The 12,063-nt window shown below is 37.8% G+C and overlaps 1 protein-coding gene across 1 annotated transcript in view; it reads left to right on the forward strand.

The window, feature by feature from the left end:
• Window positions 1-12,063, forward strand: part of MSH2 (mutS homolog 2) — a 73,070-nt gene that overhangs the window by 46,856 nt on the left and 14,151 nt on the right. Inside the window, exon 9 of the mRNA XM_002912422.4 lies at window positions 10,392-10,515. Within this exon, the coding sequence (XP_002912468.1) occupies window positions 10,392-10,515 (124 nt within the window). The remainder of the gene's footprint in view (window positions 1-10,391; window positions 10,516-12,063) is intronic.

Consider the following 12,063-nt stretch of genomic DNA (forward strand, 5'->3'; position numbering starts at 1 on the left):
TCATTTAAGATTATAACAAACCTTGATTTCTTAATCTGAAAGTAGAACAGTAAGTAGTTAACTTTGTAGGGGAGACAAAACTTTTTTTCTGTTCTCTTCTGCTCATTGTTTGGAAGTCTGCTAATTAAACTGATAAACAGATTAGCATGAGAATGGACAGCTAGTTGAGTTCACAGAAAAATGGGACTCGAGGCTGTTAGAGTTTGGGGCTTATATACTGTTGGTTGGGGAATAAGAGATGGAAAAGGGGCACTTAGGGGGAAAACAAATGACTTCAGGAGTGATTTATGAGCTCTTTGGAGAATATATGATAATTTTGACTTCTTTGGTTGTAAAACTCTGGGAGGGGATTTACAACAACTGAGTTCTTTTGGGAGGCTCTGCTTTTAGAAAGATAAGGGAGTTCAGAAACAAAGTCTATTCTCGGATGCTTTCATCTTGGAATAATTTTTATGCCCCTATGGCATATTCTGGACCCCTCGTCAACATTAAGTACTGTGTCAATAAGATATGAGTTGTGGATTTCCTTTTTCCCCCCCTCTGAGTAGACTGATTGAGGTTAAACTCAGTATCTGTTAAGACTCTTTATTTTGCACGTAACTTTTAAACCTCAGTACACCCTGGCTTATGAAATTAGAAGCCTAGAAATAGGATAAGCTTTAATTGAGAGTTGCTTGATCCAGCAGCTCAATGATACCATCTAAAGGACCTAATTTCTTGATCTCTTCTATCTTTGTGATTTGCATTTCAACTAAACGCTGGTTCATCTTTGGTCCTGGGTTGGCTGCTTACCAGTAGCAATTCATGCAACATTTCAAGGACGAGTCCTGCAAGTTGTCTTGGTGGGACCATTTAAGCAGTGATTGTGGCCAGGGATATAGAATGTGATGATGGGCCCAAGATAACTAGGGGTGGGTATCCCTCTGTTGGGAGGTACACAAAATGAGAGAGAACTACTGGGAAGGGGGAAGGAGGGGAATGACTGTGGTGTAGACAGCCAGCCATGTCTACTAAGATACTGTCCTGTAACTAAAGGCTTTCATGTTTTACAGTGTGATGCTCTTTTAAATCAATAGCATTCCTAGTTAAAACCTGCTCTAGATTCTCTAGGGAATTGGCTTGATATAATATCTTCTTTATTCTGTTATAAACCTTTAAACTTACCTTAGGTTATAAAGTGAATTCAACCCTTCATTGTCATTGTAGATATTTGTAATGAATTTACGCATTCAAATTACATGACTCAGAACTACTTTGAACAAACCTCAGAGGATAGCAATCATTTCATGTATGATTTCTGAAAGCTTTACTTATATTTTTCAGCTGTGCACTTAGGAGCTTAAGTGATGAAGGGAGCAGTCATTTACATGCATGGTTGGGTTAATTTGTCTTTTTTCCTAGGCTTAGCTTTGTATCTAATGCTTCAGGTGTTTTTGTGTCTGCTTTCCATAAATCTAATGAAAAGATTTTCTGTTTCTGAAGTAAATAGAAATGTAGATCTATACTGCCCCCAGGACAAGGTTCAAAAAGGCAATGAGTTTTCACCAAAAAATAATTTCATTCAGTTAGATTGGGTGATTCAGTGAGATATATTAAATTTTAAAATCTTTCTATATTATATTTGAGCATTTTATCCTTTAATACTAGTTTTCACGTACACTTATTATTGACATTTTCTCTATTGGAAAAGTAGTAATGTTAGATAAATCTTTACTGACAGTACTGGGATGGAAAAAATTGAAATAGTTTTTAAAACCACAGTTGCATGATCCTAATAAAACTATGTCATTGTGTGACTATATGTAAGCTGTAAAGATACTGTAGTCTATAAATGCTTCAATATTTTCGTTCTTGGAAATGAAAAAAAATCAAGGGAAGTGTTCATATTCTTCCACCTAGAATTATCTCTAAATACATGTTGACATTTTTGCTTATAGTTGTCCTTGTTTTCTACTTTTTTAAAAATTTTTTTGATTGAAGTATAGCTGACACACTATGTTAACATTAGTTTCAGGTGTACAACGTGGACAGCTCAGTGTGTAATGCTCTGCTCACCGCACAATGCTGCTACAGTACCATTGACTATATCCCCTAAGCTATACCTTTCATCCCTGCGACTTACTAATTCCGTAACTGAAAGCCGGTACCTCCCATGCCCCTCTGCTGATGTTGCCCATCCTCGAGTCCCCTTCCCTTCTGGCAGTTATCTGTTCTTTGTATTTATGGGTCTGTTTCTGCTTTTGATTGTTGGTGGACCTTTAGGTTCTTTCTGACTCTGGGCTATTATGATTAGGGCTTTTGTGAACAGTGATATGCAAGTGTTTGAGTACCTGTTTCCAGTTCTTCTAGGTATTTAGGACTAGAATTGCTGGGTCATACGGTAATTTTATGTTTGGCTTTTTGAAGAATCACTAAATTGTTTTTCAAAGTGTCTGCACCATTTAACATTCCCACCAGCAATATAGGAAGATTCCAGTTTCTTCACATTGTTGCTAATAATTATTCTTTTTCTTTCTTTTCTTTTCTTTTCTTTTCTTTTTTCTTTTCTTTTCTTTTCTTTTCTTTTCTTTTCTTTTCTTTTCTTTTCTTTTCTTTTCTTTCTTTTCTTTTCTTTTCTTTCTTTCTTTCTTTCTTTCTTTCTTTCTTTCTTTCTTTCTTTCTTTCTTTCTTTCTTTCTTTCTTTCTCTTTTTTTAAGATTTATTTATTTTAGAGAGTGAGAGAGCGGGTGTGTGTGGGAGGTGGCGGTCAGAGAGAGAGGGAGAGAATTCCTCAAGCAGACTCCCTGCTGAGTGCAGAGCCCCAACGAAGGGTTCAGTCCTAGGACCCAGAGATCATGACCTGAGCCAAAATCAAGAGTCGCTGCGTAACCAACTGATGAGGCACCCAGGTGCCCCTATTCTTTGTTTTTTGGGTATTTGTCTTAATAGCCAGTCTAGTGGATGTGAAGTGGTATTTTCATTATGGTTTTGATTTGCATTACCATGGTGGCTAATGATGTTGGGCTTGCTTTCATATATCAGTGGCCATTTATTCCTATATCTTTGGAGAAATTTGTATTCAGATCTTTTGCTCATTTTAAATTTGGGTTGTCTTTTTGTTGTTGAATTATAAGAGTTCTTTATATATTCTGTTGTTTAAGAAATACATATTTTCTGAGTTTCACACTTGCCTCAGGTTGTGCATAGTGATGATGATTATTTAAAAACACTGCTGTATTTGCAGATATATTACCTGCTTATTTTTAATATAATTTGTGCCTCCCCCAACATTTCCTCCTTTCCATAGTTTTTTTTTTTTAGAGAATCAGTTTATGAATTTTTAAATCTTTTGTATCTTTGCTTTTTATTTCATTAATTTCAGTTCTTATGTATATTTTTCCACCTATTTTTTGTTTTTTTTTAACCTCTTTAGTTGAGTGCTCACTATTTTTCCAGCCTTTTCTTTTTCAGTAAGCACTTAAGAATACATTTTTCTTTCTATGTGTTGCTTTAGCTGAGTGTATCCTATACATTTTAAAAGGTATAGTCTCTTATTTCAATTTTCAGAATTTTATTCCTGTTATCATTTGTTTAGAAATAATTTTATGTAAGATTTTATTTATTTATTTGACAGAGAGAGAGAAAGACAGCCAGAGAGAGAGGGACCACAAGCAGGGGGAGCGGGAGAGGAAGAAGCAGGCTCCCAGAAGAGAAGCCTGATGCAGGGCTCGATCCCAGAACACCAGGATCACGCCCGGAGCCGAAGGCAGACACTTAACGACTGAGCCACCCAGGCGCCCCCAAAATGGAATTTTAAAAACCCAATTAATATATAAGAAAGAAAGACAGAATGAGTAAAGGCAACCAGGAAGAATAGGAATCACAAAGTAGCATGGTAGAAAAAAATCCAAACTGCCACTTAAAAAAGATTATCAAAATAGGGGCACCTGGGTGGCTCAGTTGTTAAGCAGCTGCCTTCGGCTCAGGGCATGATCCCAGGGTCCTGGGATCGAGCCCCACATCGGGCTCCCTGCTCCGCTAGGAGCCTGCTTCTTCCTCTCCTACTCCCCCTGCTGTGTTCCCTCTTTCACTGGCTATATTTCTGTCAAATAAATAAATAAAATCTTAAAAAAAAAATTATCAAAACAGATTTAAAATAAATAAAATCCAGCTATAAGCGTCGTTACCATAAAGACTTTCAGAAAGGATGGAAAAATATACACCACGTAAAAAACTAAAAAGAAGGACTCTGGCATAGCCCTCTTACTATCTGACAAAAAAAAACCAAAACAAAAAAACTAAGGCAAAAAGCATTACTAAGGATACTGTTCCTAAAGAATGATGAAGGTTCAGTTCACCACAAAGAAAGTACAACTGTGTGTTGAAAACATATAAAGCAATAATGGACTGACCTATATAAAGAAATCCACACTTCTCTCAATAACTCAGCTGATCAAAAATTAGCAAGCTTACAGACAATGTGAACAAAACTAAGCTTTATCTAATCTGATGGACATACAGAAAACTCTGCAGCCAAAATTAGGGAGCACACATGATCCTCAAGTACGCTGAGAACTTTTATGAAACTGACACATGCCCAGCTTAGAAATTATTTCTAGGGGCACCTGGGTGGCTCAGCCATTAAGCGTCTGCCTTTGGCTCAGGGCATGATCCCAGCATTCTGGGATCAAGCCCCGCATCAGGCTCCTCCGCTGGGAAACTGCTTCTTCTCCCACTCCTCCTGCTTGTGTTCCCTCTCTCTCTGGCTCTCTCTCTCTCTCTCACACAAATAAATAAATAAATAAAATTTTAAAAAAATTCCATTTTGCCTTTCCTATCCTCCCCCATCCTATCACACCCTCATTGGTTTGGAAGTTATTCACAAATTTTTACAAAAATGTGTATACATATCAAAATCAAGTCTGTCAGTATCTTCTCACTTATCCCCCAAAATACTAGGGCCTTAAGATATCTGAGATCAGATTACATTTCTTCATTATTGTCTGGTATTTTAGTTCTATGTTTTTTACCCCTTTAAATTTCCATTCTATACAGTGTGTTAACTTTAGATTTCCCCATATGCTTACCAATTTCTTTGCTATTCATTCCTTCTTCCTGAATATTCTTTAGGAGTTGTTTTATTGGCAGTCTGTTAGTTAGGTTTTGTTTGTTTGAAAAGGTCTATATCACCATTGTTCTTGAAAGAAATTTTTGTGGGTGCACAATTCCAGATTGGTAGTTATTTTTCCTTAGTATCTGTAAGATTGTATTGTGCTGTCCTTTGGCTTGAATTATTGTTGAGAACTCCTGGTTCCAGATATTGACTTCTTTTACTGCTCTGAGTCCAAAAGTGGATTTCTTTTTTCTGTTTGGATTTTCTGTGTTTTCTTAATCAGAGAATTCTTTCATCAGTTCAGGAAAATTATCAATCATTATCTCTTTAAATGTTGTGTTCCTTCATTCTCTTCTCTTAAAACTGTGATTGGGCATATGTTAGACTTTCACATTCTTTTTCTGCCATGTGTCTGTGCTGCTCTCTTTGTGATTACTTCAGATGTTCCAATTCACTGTGTCTCTTCAGCTCTGATATGTTTAACCAGCCCATAGGCTTTTTTTTCAATGATTTTATTTTTTATTTATAAAAGTTATTTGGTTCATTTCTAACTCTGCCTAGTCTTTTTTTTAAAGTAGTATTTTGTCCTTTGCTCATGTATTCCATTCTCCATTCTATTACTTCAAACATTTTAATATACTTAATATTCCATATCTAAAATTTCTTGGTTTAAATTACTCCTTGTTTCTGCTGAGTCTTTTTTTTTTTTTTTACTCTTATTGGTGGCTTCTTTCCTTGTTTGTTATGTATATTTAGATTATGAATTTGCATCTTTCTGGGTTATGTCTGTGCAAATCATACATCATCCCCCTCCCTCAGATAAAACTTGCTGTATATCCCACAGTGTAAGCCAGGAACACTTTTTTTTTTTTTTTTAAGATTTTGTTTATTTATTTAGAGAGAGAGAGCAAGAGAGTGCGTGGGCAGGGCGAGGGGCAGGAGGAGAGGAAGAGAGATGAGCATGGAGCCTGACATGGGGTTGACGTGGGGTTCGAGATCGTGACCTGAGCTGAAATCAAGAGTCAGATGCTCAACCGACTGAGCTACCCTGGCGCCCCATAAGCCAGGAACGCTTTTAAGTTAATTTTTCAGCCTGGAGCTTTTGTGATTTGTTGGAGCAGATTTAGCCGCTAAAAAAGAAGCCCCAAATAAATAATGGTGACTTAAACAAGAATATGGGCTTAATTTTCTGTCAGAGCAGTGTGAACACAGCAGCACAGGGCTGGCAGGATAGCCCTGCTGTCTCTGTGACCTGCCTCCTCCTTTGTTGCTCCAGAACAGAACCCTTAGGGTATCGCCTTCAGAGTCCAGGTTGGCTTACTACCTCGTCTTTATTCCAACGAGTGGGAGAGGACAAAAGGGGAAGAGGAGGACACATTATGGAAATGGTACACATCATTTCTGCTCATGTTCTCTTGGCCAGGATTTAGTCCTATCCCCATACCTAGCTGCAAGGGAAGCTGGAGATGGATTCTTTGTTCTTAGTAGTTTTGTATCCTGTGAAGAGTGGTCAGATCTATTACTGTAGAAGGAAGGGGTAAGAGAAATGGCAACAATGAGCAGGCTTTTTCCACTGCCAACAAAAATAGACGGTTGAAATCCCAACCCCGGCTTTTTGTCAGGTAGGAAATTCTGTCTTTTCCTTCCCTTTCTTGGGGACTCAGGCTGATAGAGGAATTTTTTAAAAAGATCTATTTATTTATTTATTTATTTATTTGAGAGAAAGGGCACAAGTGCAGAGCAGGGGGAGGGCAGAGGGAGAGGGAGAAAAGCAGGCTCCCCTCTGAGCCTGGAACCCCACTGCACAGGGGCCCAAACGGGGCTGATGCAGAGGACCATCCCAGGACCCGGAGATTATGACCGGAGCCAAAACCAAGAGTCAGCTGCTTAACAGACTGAACCATCCTGGCACCCCCTAAAGATGGCTGTTAAAAATGGTCCTTGTGGCCTGGCTTTTTGCTGGCAACCCTCCACTCTGCAGGGGCTCTGACCGCTAGTTTTTTTTTTTTTTTTTTAACTCAACTATACATTTATTTGAAAAAATGCTTATAATATTTAGTATTTCTAGGATAGTGGAGTGCTTTTGTTTGTTTTAAGCTCTCCAGTATCTTCCCTATTTATTTTCTCCTTTCTAGTTACTTAAATCTATCTTTCATGTAACTTCTCTGTTTATAGCAAGTCTTTCTACTGTAGTAGTACAGGTAAATTTTTTTTTATAAGATTTTACTAATTTATTTGAGAGAGAAATCACAAGTTGCGGGGACTGAGGGAGAGGGAGAAGCAGACTCCCCACTGAGCAGGGAGCCCAACGAGGTGCTCCATCCCAGGACCCTGAGATCATGACCTGGGTTGAAAGCAGACACTTCTGCCACCCAGGTGCCCCAGTAATACAGGTAACTTGATCCAACAGTATCTTTTCTCTTTGGTATGTTGTGTTTATTCATATTTAAATGATGGTGTTAGGACCTAACTTCCTTTCATTCTTAGTTCTTTTAATCTCTCTGTTTCTTAATTTCATTATCCCATTTTGGAGTTCCAAACCTGGATTTCTTTTTCTCCATCTCCTGTGTGTAGTCTGATGTAATGAGTGTGTGTGTTTCTGGTGATAAGTGGGTGATGTTGTTGGACAAACAACTAGAGGTCATTCCCCCTCCTGAGAACAGAAAGTGGAAGGATACTGGTTCTGCTTTCTTCTCCAGATTTAGCAGGATTCTTGGGATTTTGTGGCTTCTGGAAGATGGGGGTGAAGATAAGAACTTGACATGGCTCTGCCTCTCAAGCTCACTGGAAGAGGCAAATTCTTTAGCAGTGTCAGTCCACCATTGTAGCATTATTTTCCCTTGGAATTATCCTAAGTCTTGGTTCTTCTTTCTAGATCATCTTTACTGTCTGTTTGAATCAACTGTAATATTGATGCACCATTGTGCAGATGTGTGATGTTTATCATTTCTGGCTTTTGCTGTAACAGATAAATCTACAGAGATCTTATTCATCCCTGTGTTGTTTTGCATCTATTGCATTATTCTTTAGGTTGAATTCCTGGGAGTAGAATTTCTGTGTCAAAGAGTGTAACGAATATCTCTGAATCTTGTCTCATACTGCCTTTTTTTAAGGTTATAACAACTTAGATTCTCACCAGAAATGAATGAGTATATTAATTTCACTGTAGCTTCATTAGTATTTGGTGGTAGAAATTTTTTTCCCTTTTAAAAAAAATAGCTGTAGAGGGGCGCCTGGGTGGCGCAGTCGTTGGGCGTCTGCCTTTGGCTCAGGGCGTGATCCTGGCGTTATGGGATCGAGCCCCACATCAGGCTTCTCCGCTGGGAGCCTGTTTCTTCCTCTCCCACTCCCCCTGCCTGTGTTCCCTCTCTCGCTGGCTGTCTCTATCTCTGTCAAATAAATAAATAAAATCTTAAAAAAAAAATAGCTGTAGAATAATATCTAAAGGTTACTTAAATATTCATATCTGTTATTGTTGAGCTTTAGCATTTCCTGTGGGTTAGTTTACTACTTATTTTCTCATCTGTGAGTTGTATGTTTTTATATTTGCCTATTTAATGACCTTGATATTTTTCAAATACATGTAGACCAAGGTCCTTTATAAAAAAAAAGTTAATCTTTCCATTTTTACATATTGCATAGGTATTTTTACACAGATCTTTTTGGTTTTTTTAATTAGGTTTATTCAAAAATTTAAATTTTAGTATAATGAAATCTTTTGTCAGTTTAAATTGAGAAAGTTATTTGATAAATGTTTTATTCTTTTTTTTTTTTTTGCTAGCTTTTTGTAATTTTAATTCCTTATTCTTGTGGTGTTCACCTTTGGTATGTGAAGAAAGTGTGCTCTGAATGAGTGGAGAGTAATTGGAAAGAGATTATATTAATCCCATTTATTAAGTTTTTAAAAATCTCCTTGTCTTAGAGAACTGATTCTACTGTATTGTCTTTTCTACATAATTATTTTTAGTAGTGTGTGCTTGTTTGTTTAATAGGCTCCACACCCAAAGTGGGGTTTTAACTTAATCCCTGAGGTCAAGAGTCCCATGCTCTGTGAACCAGTCAGGCTTCCCTCCCCTAATTCTTCTTAATAGTTCTTAGTGTCTGTAAGGATATGCTTCATTCTTTTTTAAAAGGTATTCTTTCCTAATTTTGTCTAAGTTTTAATTGTTTTGTTTTAAAAAGGGATTCCTATTGTACAGTCTCTTAGGAGTGAGGAGATGTTAATGTTTGATTTGGTTTTCTCTTCATGGTTTACCTTTTTGCTTACCAGTTTTAAATATTTCAGTAAGCAGCTATTTTTTTTTTTTTTTTAATAAAAGCCCTAAGTAGTTGGGGCACCTGGGTAGCTCAGTTGGTTAAGCGTCTGCCTTCAGCTCAGGTCATGATCCTGGGATCCTGGGACTGAGTTCTGTGTTGGGCTCCCTGCTCAGCGGAGAGCCTGCTTCTCCCTCTCCCTTTGCCTGCTGCTCTGCCTGCTTGTGCTCTCTCTGCCAGAGAGAGAGAGATAAAGTATTTTTTAAAAAGTCCTAAATAGTTAAGACTTTGTTTCTAAATATTTTGTGTGTGCATTTGCCATTGTAAGTGAGATCTGTCTTTCATTATGATTTCTTGATGGCTATTATTGGTAAGAATTTAGGGAAACTAAGTATTTGAGAGATTTTTTTTTTTAAGATTCTATTTGTTTATTTTAGCAGGGGGAGGGGCAGACAGAAGGGGAGACAGAGAATCCCAAGCAGACTTCACTCTGAGCATGGAGCGTGATGCCAGCTTGATCCCAGGACCCTGAGATTGTGACCTGAGTGGAAATCAGGAGTCAGACACTCAACTGACTGAACCACCCAGGCTCTCCCTTGAAAGATATTAATTAACTTCTAGTTTGAAGAAATGAAATTCTGTAGCTTTTTAAAAAAGTTTTGAGGTTCCTAAGATGGATCCTTGGTTTGGGTAAAACTACACATTCTGTTATAGGCTGTGAACATTGAACATTCTTTAGTAATGTTTAGGAAGAACATATTGAACATTGTTTAGGGGTAAGTGTAAATAAAAATACTGAATACTACTAGTGATTTAAACTCTGCATCTTTTTCATCTAAGTAATTTTTGGATGTGTAGTGCTCTAAGCTCCTTATAAACAGAATTTTACATCTAAAAAATGGAAATTCCTTAATTGACAGAGAAACTTAAAACATAAGTTTAACTCAAAATACAAGTGAAATTTAAGTGAAGGAAAAGAAAATACATTGTTATTTTCATCTTTACCCATCATTTATAAAATTTAGCCATTCTTTGTTCTGTCTAGGTGGAAAACCATGAATTCCTTGTAAAACCTTCATTTGATCCCAATCTGAGTGAATTAAGAGAAATAATGGATGACTTGGAAAAGAAGATGCAGTCAACATTAGTAAGTGCAGCAAGAGATCTAGGTAAGAGGGCCTCATTGGCGGTTTGAATAATTCTTTTGTCTGTGTAGTATCCCCGCTGGTGTGGAGTTACTCTCCTGGAAGACACAGTGGATCGTGCTGCTTCCTTGTTGAAAGTGCAGGCCTTTCTTCCACAGAATAAAATTACAAAGACTTCCAAGTTGAGGTACAGAATACTTTGCATCTGGAGCCTCACCCTCTTCCAGATTTGTCTCTTACCAACTCTCCAACCCCAGGATGATTCCACATTCCTGCCAGACAAATTAACCAAGAGGCCCTTGCATCATTTCCTTGAAATAGGATCGGTATTAAATGTCACCTCCTCTGTAAGCTTCATTCTACTAAGAATAGTTCATTGATTTGGCCTTGGGGTTCCCGAGCACTTCATTAACATCAGCTTTTTTTAAATGTCTGCCTTTCATACTAGATTTTTTTTTTTTTTTGAGAAGGAGAGAAGGTGTGCTTGAGTGGGGGGAGGGGCAGAGGGAGAAGGAGAGAAAAGCTTAAGCAGGCTCCTCCTCACCTACTGTAGAGCCTAGTGTGGGAGTCAATCCCAGGACCCTGAGATCATGACCTGAGCCGAAATCAAGAGTCTGACGCTTAACCAACTGAGCTACCCAGGTGCCCCATGCTAGATTATTAATTCCCCAATTAATCTCATGTTATTCACACTAATTTGTTCTGAACTTGTGAACCTTTTTGTTTGAGCATCTCTCATATGTATGTTGACTAAATACATATATTTAGGATATTAGAAGACCCGCGGAGCGAGGACCACCCTGCCCTATGTGTGGGGGGGGGGGGGGGGGGGAGGTGTAGGTCTTTATGATAATCACCTGTGACCAACAAAGAATAACCAGACCCTAAAAAGGAAGTAAGCCATTGAGGGTGTTATCAATAGAGATGTTAAAGGATTTAAGTTCCCTGGTTAACTTTCCATAAAAGACCAATCCTGAAGTTGCCAGTGAGGACCCTCTCACTCTTGAGAGCTATTTCTGTATCTTCACTTACTATACTTCTGACGCTTTACACACACACACACACACACACACACACACGCACAAGACCTCTGAGGCAGTAATTCTTACTAAACTTACGGAGAATCTGATGGAAGTTATGAATCCTATTCCTAGAAATATGTCCATACCTACATATACAAAAAATTTTGCAAATAGTTACCATGGAGAATTCATATATGGACTAGACCCTGGGTAAAGAATCTTTGCTTTTCTTTACCCTTCTCATTTCATAGCTTTCTACATTCTTTCTATGATTTCTTTCCTCCCCAGCCCAGTGAAATCTGTCTTTAGTTCTTTGCTGCTACTAATATTTGATAGCCATGCTTTAGCAATTAAATTTGTAGATACGATCTCTCTCTTCTGATTTATACTCTGAAGATCACATTGATGAATGAGATGATGGGGACAGACTTACAAAAACTCAAAGATCTTAGGTAAATAAAATCTAGCTGATTGGTCATTGCATATTTTGTGAAGTTTCCTACACTTAACAGAAAATACGTGTTCTAGTTTTATAGAGTTTCATTGTGAG

The sequence above is a fragment of the Ailuropoda melanoleuca genome, chromosome 4, assembly GCF_002007445.2.
Source record: "Ailuropoda melanoleuca isolate Jingjing chromosome 4, ASM200744v2, whole genome shotgun sequence".
NCBI classification, from domain to species: domain Eukaryota; kingdom Metazoa; phylum Chordata; class Mammalia; order Carnivora; family Ursidae; genus Ailuropoda; species Ailuropoda melanoleuca.